We start from the raw sequence: 21,428 nt of genomic DNA, 5'->3' as shown, positions 1-21,428 counted from the left end.
AATCTACCTATGAGACCATTTGACATCCACAAAGTAAAAGAAACTTGTCACTATATAATATAGTTGAACGTAACCTTTTTTCCACTACACTTGTACTCCCAGTTTATCTAAGGGCATGATAATCTGACTACCATGCTGAAAAGAGATATTTCTGATTTCAGTGAAAGGCTATGACAATATCTCTATTAAGTATTAAAACTTCAGCAACAAAATATTGTTGGTCTTAAAGCTTTCTATCTTAACAAGTTCTATTAAAAACTAGATATATCAAAATAATTGGATAAACTAAAACTTGCCATCTCAAGAAAATGGTGCCCATTTCTGGTTTTTCAGCTCATCTGGACTCTACAATTATGCCACCAAGTTTCTAGATTATTTAGCACAATTGACAAGTCATCTCTGGAAACAACGGACCCAAATCAGATTTCGTAATTGAGCACAATTAAAAGAAAAAAAGAGAGATTTACTTTACATTAGACGTTTCCAGATATACAGCTATTCAGTAAGAACCTCTAACAAAAATAGAGACCAACACAGTATACAAGGGCGGCGGTTCAGATCACCCGCCAACTCTTTGCAGAAAGTGAAGGGAACAAATCAAGTCAATGCTTATTCTTTGTCAATTAATTTATCAGTTGAACATGGAGAAGGCTTAGAAGACTTCAATTTTTATTTTTCTAAAAAAAATGTACCTAATTTCAAAACTTGTTTTAACATTTACACTGTGAGGATCTTGGTGGTAGCTTTGGTTATTTTCAGTTTGGAATGAGCTAAAAATAAATATCTAGGACTCATGCTGAAAGTGGGATTTCCTCCCAGTAAGAGCACAGCAAATTCAGCCCCTTATCTGACACATGCAAGAGAATAGTTTTTTAAGTAATAAAAATACAAATACGTTAAAAATCTAAGTTTGTGGGCTAGCTGATAGGCTATTTCTTTTCTACTTTCCATAGAAATTCACTTAAATCCGTTTAATCACTAGGTCAATCAGTAGATTAGGGAGATAAATATTTCAGATTAAAAGTCATTTATTTCTTTTCCATCCATTACACCTGCCAGCCAGCACCCACAATGAGCAAGGCGCTGGGCTGGAGCAGGCTATGAAGTTTGATTCTTTTACAATGAAAACAGTTATGATCAGAGTCTGACGTTAGTTCGTTAGCCTAGAAAGCAAAGTTTGAAGGTAGCCTAGGCAACTCAACAGGTCCTCTGCTTTTCAAACTTTGAGAGTCTGTTGAGGGGTCAGGACCCCAAAATACAAACTACCAAACAAGGGGATGCTTTGTATCACCATGCCTCATGAGGAGCATTGCCTAAGTGGACCTGTGAATTGAATCATATGCAACGCTTAGTTTAAAAGTAAGAACTATTTCCTTCATTTTTAAACTAGCGTTTAGGTAAGAGTGCCGACTCCACGTGGGTTGCCACAAAATAAAGCATTCCCAAAAGAACATTTTTAATGACTTCAAACTTTATTTAAGTGGATTATACCTGGACAGAGGCAAACACTTGCCATAGACATAGCATAAATATTCAGTTATTTAAACTTCCTTCAGAAGATGGAATATTTTTATTAAAATCCTATTAAATCAAAACCACAAGCTTCTTGCATAAAATTATTTCCATAATCTGACAGGGTACTGTGGGGGATAGAAAGGTATTCCTCAAATTTTAAATATACTCTGAGGGAGAAGAATCTCCTAGGTTAAAAACACATGAATTAAAAGCATTTCTTTGAAACACACACACACACACACACACACACACTTTATCAGAAAAGATGACTGGCAAAAAAAGTTTTACACGACCAACTTCTGCATTTTTTAAAGCAATTTCAAAAATTAGCCAGGGTGAATGACTAGTTACATTCAAATACAAACTCTTTTAAGTAACAGTTATGATTATTATGATACTTTATTCTCCAGCTAGCTACTTCAAGAAGTCTAAATTTAGCCAACTTCACCAGGAGTGAGCCTGAGTTCACATTATTTCATTTTAGCTAAATGTGCTTCTTTGCATATCATGATTCTACTGCCTTTTGTTCATTTTAGATTTCCCAAGTGATACGTGAAAAATCTATGTATCTCACTATTTTTATTCTGGAATGCAAAGATAAATAATGGGCCTGGCTCAAAGAAAAGGAATTTATAAATCAAAGGTCACCACAAGCATCACACACAGATATAAACCATTATACACAAAATAAACACATACTTAAAAAAAAATCATTGTATGTATCTGTGTATATAAAGCAACATGCCTTATACAAAAAGTAATTTTCCCTGCATTCTCAATGTAATATTGGAACATTGCCTAGAGTTAACGACTTTGTGGAGTTTGGGGAGAGGAGATGGAAGGGGACATTAAAAAATCACTACCTTTTTCAAAACCTGTACCTTTTTCTGAGTTCACCCTGCAGTTTGAAATCACACAGAGCTCCAAAGCCAACTCATCTCAATCCCTAGTCTTGAAATTCCATACTACCTGAATCTCTAATCCTTTCTATACACAAAATAGAACTATTTCCATTTCGTTTTGTATAGTGTTTGCATAAACAATGGTGAGAAGTCATCAGCCCTTTACAGACACTGTTATACTTTTCGTCCATTAAAATTACCAGCAGGTTTGTCACTTTAGTTTCCTAAGTTACCAAGATAACGACCTGCACTATAAACATAAACACTTTCATTTCTAAAGAGACATTAGATAACCCAATTATACACTAATCACCATGAACGTGACTAATCACATGGTCACACTGTCCACACAAGCAATCCCTGTTAAAAATAAAACTCTGAAAGGCAGAATCATAAATAACTGGCAATTTTAATACTGTTACGAATCATGTAAACATAAAGTCTCCTTATTCAAGAAGTCTGTGAAACTCCCCTCCAATTAAAATAATATTTTTAAATATGTGCAGTAATGTGAAATGAAGAAAAGACGAAAAACAGACTTTCCACCTATTAGTGTAGCAGTTAGTGGTACAAGAAAGAGTTACTAAGGTCACTTATAAATTTGATTGTATATCAAGTGCCATTATTAAATCTACATAGATTTGCCATTCATTATAACTGAACAGGTCACATGCATATTCAAATATATCATTTGTTTAAAAGGTAGGGGCACCTGGATGGCTCAGTCAGTTAAGCATCTGACTCAGTTTGGGCTCAGGTCATGATCTCACTGTTTTGTGAATTTAAGCCCTGTGTCAGGCTCTGCACTAACAGTGTAGAGCCTAGTGCAGAGCCTGCTTGAGATTCTCTCTGTCCGTCTCTCTCTCTCTCTCTCCTCCCCTCCTGCTCACACGCTCTCAAAATAAATAAATAAACATTTAAAAAAATTGTTTTAAGTACAGCTGCACTGTCCAAAAAGGTAGCCATTAGTTACATATATCATTTGAGTACTTGAAATGTGGCCACACCAAACTGAGATATGCTGTAAGTGTAAAACATACACCAGGTATTTAAATTTACAACAACAACAACAAAAAAAATGCAAAATATCCTGATATTTTTATATTGATTTTATGTTGATATGACATAATGGATTACTTTAAATATTACTATCGTGGATTTCACCGGTTTCTTTTTACTTTTCTATGTGGCTGCTCGAAGATATAAAATTAAATACGTGGCTCATGTTAGATTTCTATTGGACAGTGCTTATCTATAATGTTTACAAGACTGTTTTCATCAAAGCCACTGGGTGACACTGTTTCTCCACTAAATTGGTACAACCAAAGCAATTTCCTGGCAGAGGAAAAAAATCACACACATAGGCATGCACACATGTACCCATGTGGACATATACACCAAGAGACATAATATGCTCTTTATATCTATATTCATAGGATGAAACTTTCTTAGGATGAGAGAAAAAAGTACACTATAGTAATTTTATTACTATCTCAGGATGACAACATAAACACATTTAAGTAATTTTATTACCATTTTAGCAGGACTAGCTATATTTAAAAGTCTTTAATGATCATTCAGATTCCTCGATAACAAATGACAGCTCTAATCAAATCAAACAGGCTGAACTTGTTTAGCTGCTGATTTTTCCCAACTAGCTTTCCACCTTATAAATGGCAATGTTCTTCACAACCTCCTCTAATATTACATCCTATTTACTTACATTTTAATGGATTCCTGAGGAAACCATGCAAAATAACTTAGGTGAACAAAAACCACCAGCTGTTTTTGCTAACAAAGAAATGCTTTACTGATGTGCAGATTACTTTTTGCCTTGGATTTTGAAATCCTGAACATTTTTAAATAGATATAAAAAACTAAAATAAAAACAAAAATCAATAGTCAAGCCACCAGAGCATGCTCTTCTTTGATGAGATAAAGACTCCACAAAGTTAGACTTTGCAATGCAATTAATATTCAATCATGGGACAAAGTCCTGAATGATACATTACTTTGGTACTTTGATAACCAGAAAATTCATTGTAAGGGCTCAAGTTTTCTGTTATTTGTCCATTCAATGGGTTTTATTCAAATTCTGAATGAGAATTTAGAATTCTTTCCATGTGCAACTCACAAATGATACTTAAATTTACCAGCCTGACTCCTTTCCTACTCTTCCCCAAAGCAGCATATTCAGGCCCAAGAGAAAAATGGATAAAAACCAACATTTTGCCTCAGTCTGACTACATACATTTAGCTGACTTTCCCTGTTTCTTCTAAAATCAGACTAATTTTAATCTCTTAACTACAAACTGTACAGAATTGAGCATTTTGAGATCTCCTTGCTACAGATTACTTAAGGCCATAAACTACCTCAGGATATGAAAACAATCATTGTACTATATTGAAGTGTAACTTCCTAAATCCTGTAATAGCTTTATTTCAGAAGTACTATAAAGGTATACTAATGTAACTTCCATTTCAAATAAAAAATTCTGTCTTCAAAATGCAAAATTACTGAAATTCTAAAAACATTTATGTTTAACCAGTAATGAGGAAGTTATGAAAATCTATGAAACTATAGACTTTTATCCCAGAAAAATGAACAGATGAAGTTTTGCATAAAATTTCAGAGAAGAGATGAATGGTTCTGGATCTAGATGTAAAACCTACGCTCAGCCATTATATGCATTCTTTCAACTATTATCTAAGAGGTCATTTAGCTATTTTACTGATTTCCCCTTTTCTTATGTTGATCTCTCATTACCCTAACTGGCTTTAAGCTCTGGAGAGACAAGTACTATATTATATCTGTGTATAATTTGTATGGCTTTTCGCACAAGGCCTAATATATAAAATGTGCTGATATGACATTCGAGAGGTTCACTGACCAAAGACCTTTACTGATAACATTCGCTAAATGTAGCATCTTCTTTTAAAACCGTAGTATACATTTATGGTGAACACATATAGCCGACTAATATTTTTGAAAATTTTTATCCAACAGATCTTTCTCTGAACTACAATTTATTCAACATCTTCAAGATATTTTTCTTCTTCCAGACAGTAAGCTGTGTATTTTATGTTGACAATAGCATTATATTCTTAGATCCAAGTTAAGACAATTCCCTAAAATCCTTATTGGGGAGGCAGGAGATCCTTCTAAAAAATGCTACCAATTTTTTGGTAGGAGGATTTAAATTCCCATACAAAAAAATAATATTCATTTGAATATTAACCGAGCAAATTTAAATATAAGAATATGAAGATACCTGAACCTTCTGAGGTTCATTATGAATTATTTAACAGAGCTTCATTAAAAACATGAATGTAGAAAGCAAACACAAATTAGGTTTTCAATCTCATATCTTGAGGGTTTTTTCAAAGATACAATTATAAATATCACAAGAGAAGAGGAGGAGGAGGAAGACTTGATGGGATAGGAGACAGAAGACCAACTAAATAAACAATTCACCACAAACATGTAGGGTCACACATAATTTCACAAAGCCAAAGAAACTTGCCCTATGCAAAGGCACTGTGTCTGCATGTCAAAATCTCTTTAGGATACCACATGCTACAACAGTTGCATTGATTGCCTTCCTACATCCATGAGATTACATCTCACAACAATAATGTTTCCTGAAAAATACAACTCCTATCCTAAATCCAAAATAAACTCATTCATTCGATAGACATCATTGAAAACTTGTGTTAATCCACATAGACTCTATTGGGATGTTACTGGCACCAACCATATTAACTGAAATCTTAAAACATATAGAAATCTTTCTAATTTTGAGGTTCATAAACATTCCATTTCAATTCTATTTAAAGGAGAAGTGAAATTAAATTTAGTAAAGCCTTTATTCAACTAGAGTCGTGCAAAGATTAGTCTCAGAATTTTATTTCCTAATAGAATACAACAAATTCACACAAATGTCACTACAAATACAATGAATGCTTTTTCATGCCAGTGTCACTCACCCCTGCCTGCCTGCACCCCTGCCCAGGCTTTTCAAAATGTATTTCATACACAGAGTCACTGTTCTGGTTGTTTATTTAATTAACATGACAGCCCAGCATACACAGCATTTCTTTCAGTTCTACAGTTTTAACTTTTTACACTTTAGACTCAATACAGAAAGAGTAAAATTACTGTTTGACTCCTTCCAACCTCTGTAAATTTATATAGATTCACTGACTATTTCTGTCAGTTAAAACCGTTTTTTCAGTATGCTTTAAATTTATCTGTATATACAAAGTAAAAATCACAATTTTGTCCCCACAAACACACAAAATTATTTTCCTTTACCTTTCCCAAGGGATAAGAAAGTCTTGTGTTTTTCTTTTTTAATGTTTTCAGAAGTTGAGATTAATTAATTTTAATTCTGTCAGCAGGTCATAAATAATCAGTATTGTTCTTTGTATCACCATAAGCTGAGTTATCCTACTGAAATGTTATAAAATTAAAAACCTATGATTGTTTCTGAAATTTATTCAGTTTGAGGAATATAGTGTATTATACTTAAATGAATTAGGAACTCAAAGGACAATATAGTCTATTTTTAAAAGAAATAATTCTGTATTTTTATAGCCACACTATAAACAGAAGTTATACTTTTCCATATAAAAGATGTATCAAGGCCTATCTGTGTCTACCAGCAAAAAGCATACCTATTTCTCATATTTTTGTTTTATTGTTGCTACTTGCTTTTTCATTTCAAAATGTCTTTCTTACGTCAATGATGAAAAACTTGATTCCACTTTTGACAACCAACCACCAGGCTCCACTACATTCCTACAAAAATCTGTTGTTGCTAAAGATGTTTAAGAGTTTTTAGGGAAATGAACATTTTGAATTTTAATTATACAATATAAAGTATATAGCCGTACATTTCTGACGGATACAGTATCCATCCTAAAGAATTTTGTCAATGAGTGGTCCAAATAACACAAACAGAGAGAGACACATACCTGGGGTGTATTTTGTGTGAAGCCATAGGCAAAAATACTAAATTCTTGACATGTAACCAAAATAAAATAGCATTGGTTAGGAATCTTTCAAAATTGAAAGTGCAAGGTGGTCACAGTAATTAGAGAGGAATAACCAGCCAATGGTGTTCTTTGACATATAAAGAGAATAGAGACACCACTTCAAACACAATTTCCAAATGGTAAAAATTTCATAATTAAAATTTTATATTGAAAAATAGCATTAACCACACAAAATATCTAGTAATTCAAGAAATTCTAAGTATCTCTGTATAGTCCAGTGTTTAGACAGTGCAGTGATAACTTGAGAGAGACATATCTGCTCTAGAATGTGAACGAACACCCACTTAGAAAAGATACATATACCATAATGGACACACATGTGCCAACCAAAAAAGTGCAGTTTGACACACTGATCTACAAAATCAGCCTGAGTCTTGAGGATACTGGACTAGTATACTACTGAACTAAAAGCCACACAAATATTACAAACTTTTCTTTACGAAGAGTCAAGATACCTCCACTTGCATTCACAGACAGACCCAGTATCAGATTAATTCTGTGACTGAGGACTAGCCCTATTTCTCCTTCCTTTGCTTAAAGCCATCTTCATCATCCACACTGCAAAACTAATCCCATGTACAGTATCCAATCTGTAGACTTAGCCATGGTTCAGGAAGGAAGGGGGAAAAGGGAGGAAAATATCTGTCAGTTGGTTTGTCTTCCGAGAATTTTTATCATCCATTCTCCTTGACCTTTTAGAATCGAGTCATTGAAAAGAGGTAGTTCGCAAGCAAGCGGCCACTACCATTCATACAGAGAAGAAAAGGCTGAAATTCTCTCACCTTTAAACCTCGCAATGAGCAAGGTCCAAGTAATTTCTCAAGAGGCCTCTGCCAGCCTTTCTGGGCTTTATGTCCTTACACCTCCATTTAAAATTCACTTGTTGCTTATCATCTTGAGTTGAGAACAGACATTCTTTCATAAAGTTAGCATTAAGGGCAGGGTCATATATGTGCTTTACAAGTATTTTGATTCTTGACTTCATAAAGTATGCAGATGACAGTGTACACTTTGCACTCTTAACCAGAAGTTTGTTTCCTTATGATAAAACAGATAAGCCTTTTATTATATAGCTCCTGAACTTTTCACACAGTTAGGCTAACGTATGAGATATTGCCCTACCTTGTAAGAGACTATTCCATGTTAGTTCCCACCCACCCACCCCCCCCCAATTCTACTCAGCAACAACTTTAATGAGCCATATATGAAAACTAGTCTTAAGTAATACGCACACACTAACCAGTACCCTCATTAAAACTTCAAGGATCTAAATTTCTACTAAATGTAACCTTGTTTTTCCATCAACCATAAGAGATCTAGTCTCTCTCACTTGAGAACATTCTTCATAAACAGTCTTAAAAAAAAATAGGAACCAGAGAAAATGGCCAAAGTAGATTATAAATGTGCATTTTCTTTTTTTTTTTAATTTTTTTTTTCAACATTTTTTTATTTATTTTTGGGACAGAGAGAGACAGAGCATGAACAGGGGAGGGGCAGAGAGAGAGGGAGACAAAGAATCGGAAACAGGCTCCAGGCTCCGAGCCATCAGCCCAGAGCCTGATGCGGGGCTCGAACTCACGGACCGCGAGATAGTGACCTGGCTGAAGTCGGAGGCTTAACCGACTGCGCCACCCAGGCGCCCCTAAATGTGCATTTTCAACAGCATTAATCAGCAAAACATTTAAAAATGCAATGCTAAGTTGTTTTCTTATAAGTCTGCACATTATTTGAATTTTCCATTTATCAATTCAAATCAGAGAAAACCAAGAAAAATCTGTAGGATAATTAACACTGCTAGTTAACTCACCTAAACACCTTTACATTAAATCCACTTGGAGCTCCTTAACTTCTAAATGTTGTATGGAATTTCAGAAATGTAAGAGGTTAAGTAATATTAATTTGTGGTCAAGCTATTTATGATTAAATCACAGATTTGCCTTACAAAGCATGGTTCAATCTTGCAATGATCATATCACATTCCCCTTCAAGTCAAAGAAAAGTGTTCAAACTGTAATTAAACTAGCGGTGTTTTCATTTAAAAAACATTCTCTCCTGACACTTTGAAAAGAAACTGAACTGTGTTTTCCCCCTAATTGGTTTACCTTTAAATAGATGGCTTATTTTATTCTGGTGATTTCCAAATTTCTACCAAAACTAAGTATCAGTCAGTGGCCTGTTTTTAACTTCACTCTTAGAGTAAGCTTATACCCAAGAAATATTTGCTTTATCTAAACAAAAAGCTAAATAAGTACATTTGTTTTAAAATAAACACAGAGACTATGATGCTGTCATCCATTCTGCCAAATACTGTCAAACAACTGCATTCTGTGTAATCAACTCCATTTCAAAAACAAACTAGCCACCACACCATATGGTGACTGCTAGGTCTTAGAATCTACATGATTCTACACAGAATAACCTAAAAAGAAAAGCTTACTATATATTAGGACATTCTCCCACTCACTAAAGTCCTAAAAAGACCATAGGTAGGCATAAATTTAAATGGGAAAAGTGTAAATTTCCACTTGCTGTGTACATAATAAGCTCTCTACAACCCCCACCCCCTTAAGTGTCATTATCTGTTTGGAATAGAGAAGCAAACACTTATGTATACCTTTTCAGAAACAATTTGTATTTAAAATTGGGATTTGTTCTTTTATGCCCTTTATAGCAACTATATTCCATGGTCTCAAATCCCTTAATGATAAGGAGATTCATCTCCAAAATTCACTAACCTTTTTTTTCCCCCCCAGGACACCTTCATTCATAATTCTCTTCTTTCTTTTTGAGAGATTTATACCACCAGCAATCTTAGAATTATTCTCCTGAATTAATATTTCCTGCATAATCTGAATAAATTCATTTGAATTTCTAAACATCCACTTAAGCGCGCACTCAAGAGAAATGTTTCCTTTTAGTTGACACTAAGAGCTCAGTTCAAGACTTTGACAAATTCCGCAGTTCAGACATATTGTTCCCCAAATAGAAGTTTATCATTAGGATACAAAACACATTAGCACATAAATAACTATGTCCCCAAGTTACATTTAAAAACAAACTGGGCACCACCAGATGCAGCCTCTTCAAGGAAAACTTACCGCAAAGCCAGAAAGCGTGTATCAACACCTCACCTTCAAGCATTCTTTGCTTTTACTGACTTCCATAAACATTTGTCACTTTGGATGAAACTTTATCAAAAGTATTTTTAAAATCTAGTAAGATCCACGTGTTGAAAAATCACCCAGTGCTAAAAAGCTGCATTGGAAGATTTCTGCTACATTAGTAAAGCTACGAGAGTACTTAAGTGGAGGGAAGTCAAACGCCAGGTGTAGCACATCTAAAAAGTTGACCCAGCTGTGGAAGACCCTGCAAACGCCACCTAGTTTTGTTACTTATTATTGTTTCTGTTGTTCAGGTTGTAAAATACTGTGGGAGACGAGGAGAATACGTGTCTAGTTTCCTACTAGGTCTGAAGTTAGAGCTCTTTTCTAGGCTATCTTTGCTTTAGTACCCAGTTCTGGGATTCCCTCCACTTTGGGGCGAATCCCAAGCGTTTCGAGTCTTCCCGAGAGGCGAGAGGCGAGCGAGAAGAGCTTGCCAGCGCTTACCTGTTCCCTCGGTATGCAGGGCAGGGAGGTCCTCCGATGAGACTTGCTGCTGCAGCCGGACATCTCGGCGGACACCACGGAACTGGACCGCCTCCTCCTCTTAAATACTGGGATATCTTCCCTGGTCCCAGCAATCAGCTGGGACCCGAAATGCTCCCTCGGAGCCGCCCCCGCGGGCTGCGGCAAGATTTGCTCCACGTACCTGGCCAGGAGGAGCCCCAGCACGCCGGCCAAGTACGCCAGGTAAGGTCTCCAGGCGACCTTGAACCTCTCTAAGGAAATGAGGGACACGGTCCTGACCGCGCTAGTCAAGGCGATCATGAGTACGCCCAGCCTCAGCCTCAGCACCAGCCATGTCGCGGCGGCCAAGCAGCTGAGCACCACCCCCGCGGCCGGGAGCGAGAGTAAGTGATCCTCCCCGACGCCCAGCCCAATCTGGACGAGCGCTTCCCCCCCGCAGCAGGCTGCCAGCAGTGAGACGGCCAGAGGCAGGCGCACCCCGGCGCGCAGGAGGTACAAGCCCATCCAGAAGAAGGCACACAGGAGACTGAAGAGCAGCGCCGAGGGCTGCAGCCAGGGGCTGAGCGGCGCGCCGCCCCCGGGAGCACCTCCCCGAAGCCTGGGGAAGACGCCCCCTTCTGCTCCCAGGGCCGCTTCCTCCGCCGCCGCAGCCGCCACCTCCTTACTCTGCTCCGGGTCCCGGCCGATCTCCCCGCGCACCAGCCTCACCAGCAGGGCCAGCAGAAAGGACAGGGAGCCGGCGCACAGCGCTGAGGAAAGTTTCCGGGAGCGCCGGAGCGGCTGCAGCACCAGGTCTCTCCAGCGGCCGCGGCTGCCGGAGTCCCGCGGCGGTGCGGCGCCGGGGCGAGCGGGGTAGTCCCGGCCCGCGGCGGGGGCTGGATGCACCCCACCGTGGCCTGGCTTGTCTCGGACTCGGGCGGCCTCGCGGGGCACTGCCATTGTGTGCCCTCCTCACGGAATCCCCGAGGTCCCCCCGACGCCCCCACCCCGACACACACACATGCACGCACGCACCCTCTCCCTAATCCCACCCTCGGAATCCTTCCTTCTCCCCGGGCCCCCGAGCCCCACTACAAGTTTCAGCTTCCCAGTAAACTCCTGGGGAATCCTGGATGCTCCAAAGAGACGCCTTCAAGTTAAAAGCTAGCACAGACACAAACGATCAGACTTCCTCCTTTTCTCTCTTTGGAAAACTCTTAAAAATTGTGCTCCACCCCCACCCCCGATTTCTATCCTCCGGGGTCTCTTCCTACTTCAGGATTTTAAAAATTGCCCCACGCGCCCCGCGCACGGGGGCTGCAGCCGCTGGAGGAGCCGGAGGCGCGGGGCGAGCTCGGGGCCATCTCGTGCGGCGCTCGGCGTTGCGCTGCAGCGCGCCGGGCCCGCGGCGTCTGGAGGTGCCCCTTTTCTTCCTTCCTGCAGCTCTTTCTCTATCACTCTTTCTTTCTCCTCGGCCGATCCTCCCCGGCACGGCCCCAGGAAGCGAACCGCCATTCCCCAGGGCAGAAAGCAAAGCCTCCCCTGCGTCTGTCGGTCCAGTCCATGGCAAAGGGTGGCAAAAAAAAAAAAAAAAAAAAAAAATGGAAAGGGGGCTGAGAAATAACCAAGAAGTTGCTAAGTCCCGTCGGAAAGAGACACAGTCCGAGAGGCTAGCGGCAGCGGCAAGAAGGGAGGGAGGGAGAGCGAGCGAGCTGGAGAGGAAGGGAGGGTGAGAGGAAGGGAGGGTGAGAAGGGAGAACGAGATTTACTTCTTTTTTTTCTCCCCTTCTTTTTGGTGCGATGTAGGTGGTGATTTGCAGTTTTGCAAAAGGGAAACGAGTTTAGACGACTGGTTAAAACTGTATTAAAAAAGCGGGCAACTGGAGTGATCAGCGACTCAGCTTGCTTGCTGCTTTCTTTAAGGCAACTCCCTAGGAAATCTTTCCCAGCCGAGTTCCCGCCTCCTCCCCCGGAGGAGGCGCTGCTTTCAGCGCTTTGCGGCATTCTCCTGAGCGGGTCCCGCACGCACTTGAGCACGTTGGAGAAAGGGTTGCTGAGGCTGGTCTACCACCGCCCAGCTTACTGAAGCCAGGGGTTGCGGGTTTCTGCGGCTGGCCCTCAGGCCGAGCTTCCTAGGACGTTAGGAAAAAAGGATTGTCCTTGCCTACTTGTCAGGCAGTGGAAACTAACATGCTACCTCCTGATGACAAGCCACATCTACTGTCAGTGATTCAAAGATGCTTAGTTCTCAAGTCAGTTACAACAGCAAACCAATTTCAGGTGGCATTGTAATGCTCTGGCTGCTCCTGCTGGAAGGTCTGTTTTAAACAGAACCGAAGCCTTTCCTATTCCAAATGATGGAAAATCTCAAAAAGTTACCAAGACAGTACCAGCATTATTATTTTTCAATTTTTTCTAATGTTTATTTATTCTTGAGAGAGAGAGAGAGAGAGAGAGAGAGAGAGAGACAGAACGTGGGCAGGGGAGAGGCATAGAGAGAGACAGAATCTGAAGCAGGCTCCAGGCTCTGAGCTGTCAGCACAGAGCCCAATGTGGGGCTTGAACCCATGAACCATGAGAGCATGACCTGAGCCAAAGTTGGAGGCTTAACCCATTGAGCCACCCAGGCACCCCATAACAGCATTATTAAATTGGGAAATAAGAGTTGGGAGCGGGGTTTTTTGTTAGTTTGTTTTTTCCAAATTGTTGTTTGAAAAATCCAGGGTATGAGAGTATTAGGCAACAGCTGTTGATGGTGGGTGGTAAATACATGGAGATTAAGTGACCCCAGCCTCAAGAAGGTTTACCAAATTAAGAAGCCTAAAAGGAATTAAAAGAAATCTCAAGGGAGAAGTGAGGCCAGGTAGGTTAACAGCAGGAGAGCTCTGAGAAGACTCACTATGGTTGTGAAATAGTATGTCTACCATAAAGAATGCTTGTGAGAAAAAAATCAGGACCCTCGTTATGAATGTTTACAGGATGCATGCTTCATATACTGTAGGAATTTAGTCTTTGAGAAACTAAAGAAAAAATTTAAAACTAACTTTTTAGGCAGATTATGAAAAATCATTCAATATCCACCCAGTGGGCCTTTAAAATCCATCAGTTTTGGGAACTAGTTCCTTTTTACATTTAGAACATAAGAATATGATCGTCCACTCTTGTTCATGTTGAATATGGCTACCTTAGATGTCATTTGCCTTCACTAATATTAATAATAATCCAATTTTGTCTTAATTATCTTGACATTCCAGGTTAAAGTGTGTTGTTAGCCTGGAGTATTTGGATAATTGGTTCAATATGCCACTGTATTTTGTGTGTAGAGATGAAGTAATATAAAGAAAAGCCAAAGGAGATACTTGAGATAAAATTAATTCATAGAGGTAGGGGGGAGAAGATGGCTGAAGTCTTAAACTTAGCTTTACGGGAAACAGCCTGCTCTCCTTAGAGGCAGGTATTAATATTAATTTATGATATAAATGGATACGAGGAGCTATGATGACACAACTCTCCATCAGATGTCCAGAACTATACTATCACGTGGAGAACAAGTTGGGCAGCTAGTCAATGGCAGTGGGCACCATCTGTTTGATAATTAAGGAAACAGAAGCAGCAATGTCTTTGCCAAAGACAAATGAGCCCCCTAGCATGCACACATACTTTTCTGAGTTTCCTTTTTAGATATATGATTCATATGCCAGAGCCTACCTGGAACATTTCAGAGTAAAAAACCTTGAATGGAAAATCATGCTAATATCCAATGGTGATCAAAAACAGCATATTAAAATGAAAAATACGGCATGTATCAAGGTTAGAAAGAAAGGCATAGTGAGGGGAATTTTAGAATATTTCACTTTTCTCTCTTTCCCACCCCCACAATTATCTCAGTTCTTTAGAAAATAATCATCATCATAAAAATTGAATTTATGAGAGATGGAATGTCGACATTTTAAGAAACTGTAATAGAAAAAATAAGAATGACATTTGTTAATGCACCAACACAAAAATACTAGATCTAAATGTTAAACTGACATCCTTGAGGTATTCCATGGTATTACAGAGGCAATGTCCTGGCATCTGGGCTTCTCCCCATTCTCAACGAAAATCACACCCAGAAAGTTATTTGTCCCACCCAGGGGAAATAAGGTGGATTCCCTCACCCCTTTACCTTCATTATCATCCCAAACCTGGAAGCAGATGAATGAAAATAACAAATACTCTTACTAGAGAGATGCAGAAAGCTACAACACTATACTGAAAAAGTGACAAACTTTGGGCAGAATATATTAAGTGAAGTGAGACCCAGTACATAAAGTGGACACTGAATAATCACCCAGATATAAAACTGCCTATTTTCTACAGATAGCGATGAATCCCAATTCAGAACGTGACAACACAGCCAGAGGATAAGAAAAAGGCACCCACGGGAAAGTAGAGTGTGGAAAATGGAAAGGAAAAATCCATTTGGTAAAGCTCTCCACTTAGCTAAATCTAGCAACCGTGTTTTCATTAGTGCTTTGTGAAGAGGATCTAGAAATCAGCCCGGTTGCATATCATTTGCCAAATATAGTTATGCTTAAGGGAATTCTGTTAAATTTTAAAAGTTTATACTCTATAGCAGGGGTTTATTCATTCCCTACTACCTCCCTGACCTCTATGCATATATATCAAATGGGTATCTAAAATACAATGCATCCAAAACAAAATTCCTGACTTCCAACTCCCTCCCTGCCATCCTCCACCAATCCCCACCACCCCAAACTATTTCTCCCCAGTCCTCCTACCATAGGAAAAAGCTTAAGCACCTGAGCGAAAAGGCTTGAGCCTAACTGCTCAGGTCCCAAAAGAGGGCACTGCCCTCAATTCCTTCTTTTATTTACCTTATTTTACTTCCAATCTATTAGCAAGTCCTTTTGATTCCACCTCTAAAATAGATCCTGAGTCCATCAACTTTTCACCCTCCCTCTTACAATAACCAACCAAAGACCCATCATCATCCCTGGCCAGGACATTGCAATAACTTTCTCACTGGTCTTGCTCTCCTACCATTTTCCACACAGTAGTCAGAATGAGAGTTTTAAAATGCAAGTCAGATGATGTCACTCCCTGCCTAAAACCATCCAGAGGCTTTCCACTGAACTTGCAGTTCTCATGGCCACCTACAGGGACCTTCATGATCTTTGCAAACCACTCTCTGTGACCTGCCCTATTCCAATTCTCCTACTTCACTAGTGCCACACTGTCCATCGGAACATTCTTCAATGATGCAGATATACTCTGCACTGTCAAGTATGGTGGCAACTAGTCACATATGGCTGTTGAGAACTTGAAACATAGTGCCACCGAGGAACTGAGTTTTTATATTTTATTTTAATTAATTTAAAATTCAATAGTCTCGGGGAGCCTGGGTGGCTCACTCAGTTAAGCATCTAACTTCACCTCAGGTCATGATCTCACAGTTCGTGAGTTCGAGCCCCGTGTCAGGCTCTGTGCTGACAGCTCAGGGCCTGGAGCCTGCTTTTGATTCTGTGTCTGCCTCTCTCTCTGCTCCTCCCCCACTCACGCTCTGTCTCTCTCAAAAATAAATAAACATTAAAAGAAATTATATTTAAAACATGTAATAGCCTCACCTGAATAGTGGTTTCTGATGGGTTCGTCTCCTGCTCCTCAAGCCGGCTTTCCATTCTTTAGCAGGTCAAATTGAAAATCTTGCTCATGACCTTAGTATTTACAGAACTTCACACAGCTGCCTCCTTCCGCTCCATCAGTTCTCGTCTGAAATGTTACCTTTTTAAATTTTTTTTAATGTTTATTTATTTCTGAGACAGAGAGAGACAGAGCACGAGTGGGGGAGGGGCAGAGAGAGAGGGACACAGAATCCGAAGCAGGCTCCAGGCTCTGAGTTGTCAGCACAGAGCCCGATGCGGGGCTTGAACTCACAGACCGCGAGAGATCATGACCTGAGCCGAAGTCAGAAGCTCAACCGACTGAGCCACCCAGGCGCCCCTGAAATGTTACCTTTTTAGAAAAGCTTTTTCCCAAACATGAAAAAGTCTTGGGTCTCCTTGTGCACACACACATTTTTTCATCTATTACCACACTACCCTGTTGCAGTCTATTTATAGCACTTAGCTATAGTCTTGCTCATTTATTTGTTGTCTTGTTTATCCTACATCTCCTTTCACTAGGGTGTAAGTGCCCTGTGAACAAAGGCCATGGACATCTTTGGCTTGTTTGCTGGGTAGTACCGATGACCCTAATAGTGCTCGGAACATGGTAGTAGTTCTGTGCATACTTGCTGAATAAATACTTGATGAATGAAGAAAGCCAACGAATAATAGATACACAAATAAAAGAAACAGGTATCTCTGTCAAAGTCTAAGTTAAAGACAATCTTCATATGTTTATACAACTAATTGCTCAAGTGGACAGATCCCTCAAAATCTTGCCTAGAAGATTCTGCTGCCCAGAATGGACTGATAAGCAGAATCATGGAGCATCACTTTTTTAATAGAAAGTTGCTTTTAAAAAATCACTGTTTTGAAAGCTCCGTATGGATTCTCAGATGAAATGTCCATAATCCACAGCCGTTTTCTTGTGGGCCCAGCAGAAAAAAAATCAGTTTAACCATATGCATCTGGGTAGCAAGTCAGCTGAGAAGGGAGGATTAGGAGATGTCTAAATAAAAATTACTAAAGAGTCATAACTCTCACATCATGATCTGTGACATAGTTTCCAGCTATTCCAATTAACAACACTACTTGAGGAGTTGAATTTAAATTTAAACCATTAAATCGATGGGCGCCTGGGCGGCTCAGTCGGTTAAGGGTCTGACTTCAGCTCAGGTGATGATCTCACAGTTTGTGGGTTCAAGCCCCACGTCGGGCTCTGTGCTGACGGCTAAGAGCCTGGAGCCTGTTTCGGATTCTGTGTTTCCCTCTCTCTCGCTGCCCCTCCCCCACTCATGCTCTGTCTCTCAAAAATAAATGAATGTTAAAATTTTTTTTTTAATTTAAAATATTAAACAGTTTGCCAAGATAGACCATACTAATACTCATTGCTCCACATCTAGTCAGAGGAAAACACATAGAAAACTTGTATTTTTAAGTGCAAACATCCCACTCTTTCTGTAGAGTGCTGCCCCCGTTTAATTTCCAAAGAATTTAAGTAACAGCTTTCGAAATACAATTGTGAACTTGCATAGAAACACTAAAGGAAAAAGCAAGGTGTGAGGACTGATGGTGACCCATGCAAAAGTTTTTAACAAAGCGTCAGACTGTCTGCAGCACAAACCACCAGGACAGTTGCTTTACCCTCCGTGCCCTCTGTATCCACGTTGTCTGACACACAGCCGGCATTCCTACAACACGTTTGGATGTTGTTAAATGCTGGCTCCACCTTTTCTAAACAAACTGTCAAGGAAATCAGAGTGCTTTAGGTACAGGGGTTCCCAACCTTGTTCACTTTGTAGCACATGCAGAAAATGATAATATTTATTGTCACATCAGATTTAAAGGACAAAGCCCTTTGCAGACAAAGGTTTCAGGCACAGGGCCTGAGGAGATCATAATCTCAGGCACACCTCTAACTGGTGGCACTTTCTGGGAATTTTTGAAACAGTTAATATTTGATTCACTAATAAAATATAAAGCCGCCTTCTGAAGGCTGTTAAAATAAACATGGGGTGAATCCCAAGGTCTCAGTAGCTTGCAGACTACCATGTTCACATTTCTTAGCCCTTCCTTCCAGCCACTTCCCCATAAATTCCCTCACTTGGTCTCCAACTCAAATGCATGATTTTTATCTAGTTTTCAAATTTGGAAATGAGACATACTCGGTATGATTTGTAGGATGGACATGATCATGGGCAGGCCTAGAATCCAAATCTTCCCTACCATACGTTCATGTGTTCTCTATCACATCAGTTATTCTCATTGATCATATTAGTAACTCATTAGTAACACCAGTAATTTCAGTAACTCCTCTACAACTGCAACTCTTCAAAGTGAATCATTATGTAATGATACAAGTGTGTGTGTGTGTGTGTGTGTGTCGTCTCCTAAATAATGATAAATGATAAAATGTGTGTAGTCCACATGCTTTTCACTTAAGAGTCTCATATACGTACATATCTAAAGGTGATGTTCTGTATAGAAGTGAAGACTTAAGGCTTTCCTCGACACCCTTAATGTCTCAACCTCAGAGGACAAGACTATTAAGAAGGAAGGAAATCACAGGCCATGATAGCAGAGCACATAGTACCTGAGTCAAATAAAAGAGCGGTGAATGCATTTATTGTACATCTATTTTCATACAAATAGCAAAATACTATAAATAGTATGAGTAGTGAGAGCTTTAAAAATGCTCATATTACTGTTTTAAAGAGGCTTTATGTTTTTTTGTGAGTTTGCTTTTGTTTTAAGCAGAGTCCATGTCAGCATGGAGCCCAGTTCAGGGTCTGAACTCACGATCCCAAGATCAAGACCTGAGCTGAAATCAAGAGTCAGATGCTTAATCGACTGAGTCACCCAAGCGCCCCCTAAAGAGTTTTTTTTTTTAATAAACTGTTCCACTTCTCTGCTTTAGTGCGATCAGCATGACAGGTTTAATTGAATCTTTCTGTGATGATTCAAACTTGTCTAGAGTCTCAGACTCATCATCATGAATAGTAATTTTCAATTGTGTCTGCAGAAGTAAATGGTAGTAAGAGGATGGGGGTTGGACTGAATGTGAACTAATCTCTGAGCAGTAATAATTACTTTAAAAATAACCCTCATCTCAAAATATATGCAATATGTTAACAACAGCCTGGGAGTAATAAAGATTCACTTTTATGCCTTGTTTTTTGAGACCATTCACTTTAATTTTCAAATCCAAACAACAGATCTCTTCCACTGGACTCTGGATAGAGCCATACAATAATAAATCACAGAAACTAAATATTTTGATGTTGAGGCAAAGGTGAACAGAGAACACATAATAGGGGAAGAGTTACCCTGATTTTCTGTAACACCATCTTCATGAATGAATGACATTCCATATTTATGTAGGTGCAGTAAAGGGCCTCTCTATCCAAAGAAGACATCAAGTACTTTTATAAAGAGGAACACATTTTACTAAAATTTAAAAGGAATATGTAATAACATGAAAAAAAAAATCTACTTTGGGGGGAGAAGTAGAGGAAAAAAAATACAGTGTCCACCAAATAAATTACTGATAGATTGTCCAGGACTGAGCTCTTACTGACTCCCTGAGCAAATACCTCAGTTCTACAGCTGATACTGATATGCAGACCACTTTAAAATGTTCAAATTTAAGGATCATTTGTGTTTTCAATTAGAGCATATTTATAGAGAAAAATTTGATGGTTACTTGATAGAAAAAATATGTAAGTATAGCCTACTTATTTTGATACTCCAATACCACTGAATTTTAAAGTTAGTTTTTACTTTACCCTCAGAAGTTATAATAGCACCCAAACTATTACTTTTTGTGCATGTCATAAAAAGATGCCAGGAAAAAAAAATATGCATAGCTCAGAAACATCTTTGGTCTATAAATGTAATCCTCTTTTATAAATGAAATCCACCAGTGTTCCTAAAGGCTAATAAAATGTTTTGAGCCTCCTTATCATTTTGGAGGAAATCATAATTAGCCAAATGTCTATATATATTATATCTCAGTAAAACAAAGGCAGGGAGAAGCCTTCTCTAACACTGAAATAAAATTTGCCTCTTCTCAAATACATTTCCCAATTCTGCTTTTGGGGAAATACAAAATAAGACTTTGTTAGTTTCCATACATAGCAGCCAGCATTCAAAATTATTTGAAATCTTACGAAGCTTTATTTTCCCCAATAGATAGAGTGCCTGGGTGGCTCAGTTGTTTAAGCATCCAACTCCTGATTTCGGCTCAGGTCATGATCTCATGGTTCATGAGTTGGAGCCCTGTGTCAGGCTCTGTGCTGACACATGGAGCCTACTTGGGATTCTCTCTCCCTCTCTCTCTGCTCCTACCCCACTTGCACTCTCACTCTCTCTCTCAAAAATAGATAAATAAACATTAGAGAGAGAGAGAGAGAGAGAGAGAGAGAGAGAGAGAGAGATTCCCAGTTTGTAGAACAGTTTATTGAGCAACATGGATTTTGGCCCTTCAGTGTCTTTTGTACCTTTATAACTGCTTATCAGCAGCATTCTGGAATGCTCTAGGTCTGGTTTTGCGCTACAGAAGAGAACAAAACTGTTGTATTACTTCCCATGATCATGGATGCATGTTTATATTAATGTAATTTAAAAATATGTTAACTGTGTTTTCCAGATACATTCATGTTGTTTTTGCTCATAGT

At 39.2% G+C, this 21,428-nt stretch overlaps 1 protein-coding gene across 2 annotated transcripts in view; it reads right to left on the bottom strand.

The window, feature by feature from the left end:
• PDE3A (phosphodiesterase 3A) overlaps nucleotides 1-12,043 on the bottom strand; it is a 319,114-nt gene extending 307,071 nt beyond the window's left edge. The window contains exon 1 of one of the 2 annotated variants that reach the window (XM_007072865.3): nucleotides 11,084-12,043. In XM_007072865.3, coding sequence (XP_007072927.3) covers nucleotides 11,084-12,043 — 960 coding nt within the window. The remainder of the gene's footprint in view (nucleotides 1-11,083) is intronic. The other variant, XM_042991859.1, reaches the window with a different exon arrangement.
• Between the last annotated feature and the right edge of the window lie 9,385 nt (nucleotides 12,044-21,428).

This window comes from Panthera tigris, chromosome B4 (assembly GCF_018350195.1).
Source record: "Panthera tigris isolate Pti1 chromosome B4, P.tigris_Pti1_mat1.1, whole genome shotgun sequence".
NCBI lineage: Eukaryota > Metazoa > Chordata > Mammalia > Carnivora > Felidae > Panthera > Panthera tigris.
The sequence above is the reverse complement of the archived record's forward strand: the minus strand, read 5'-3'. Positions and strand labels throughout refer to the sequence as shown.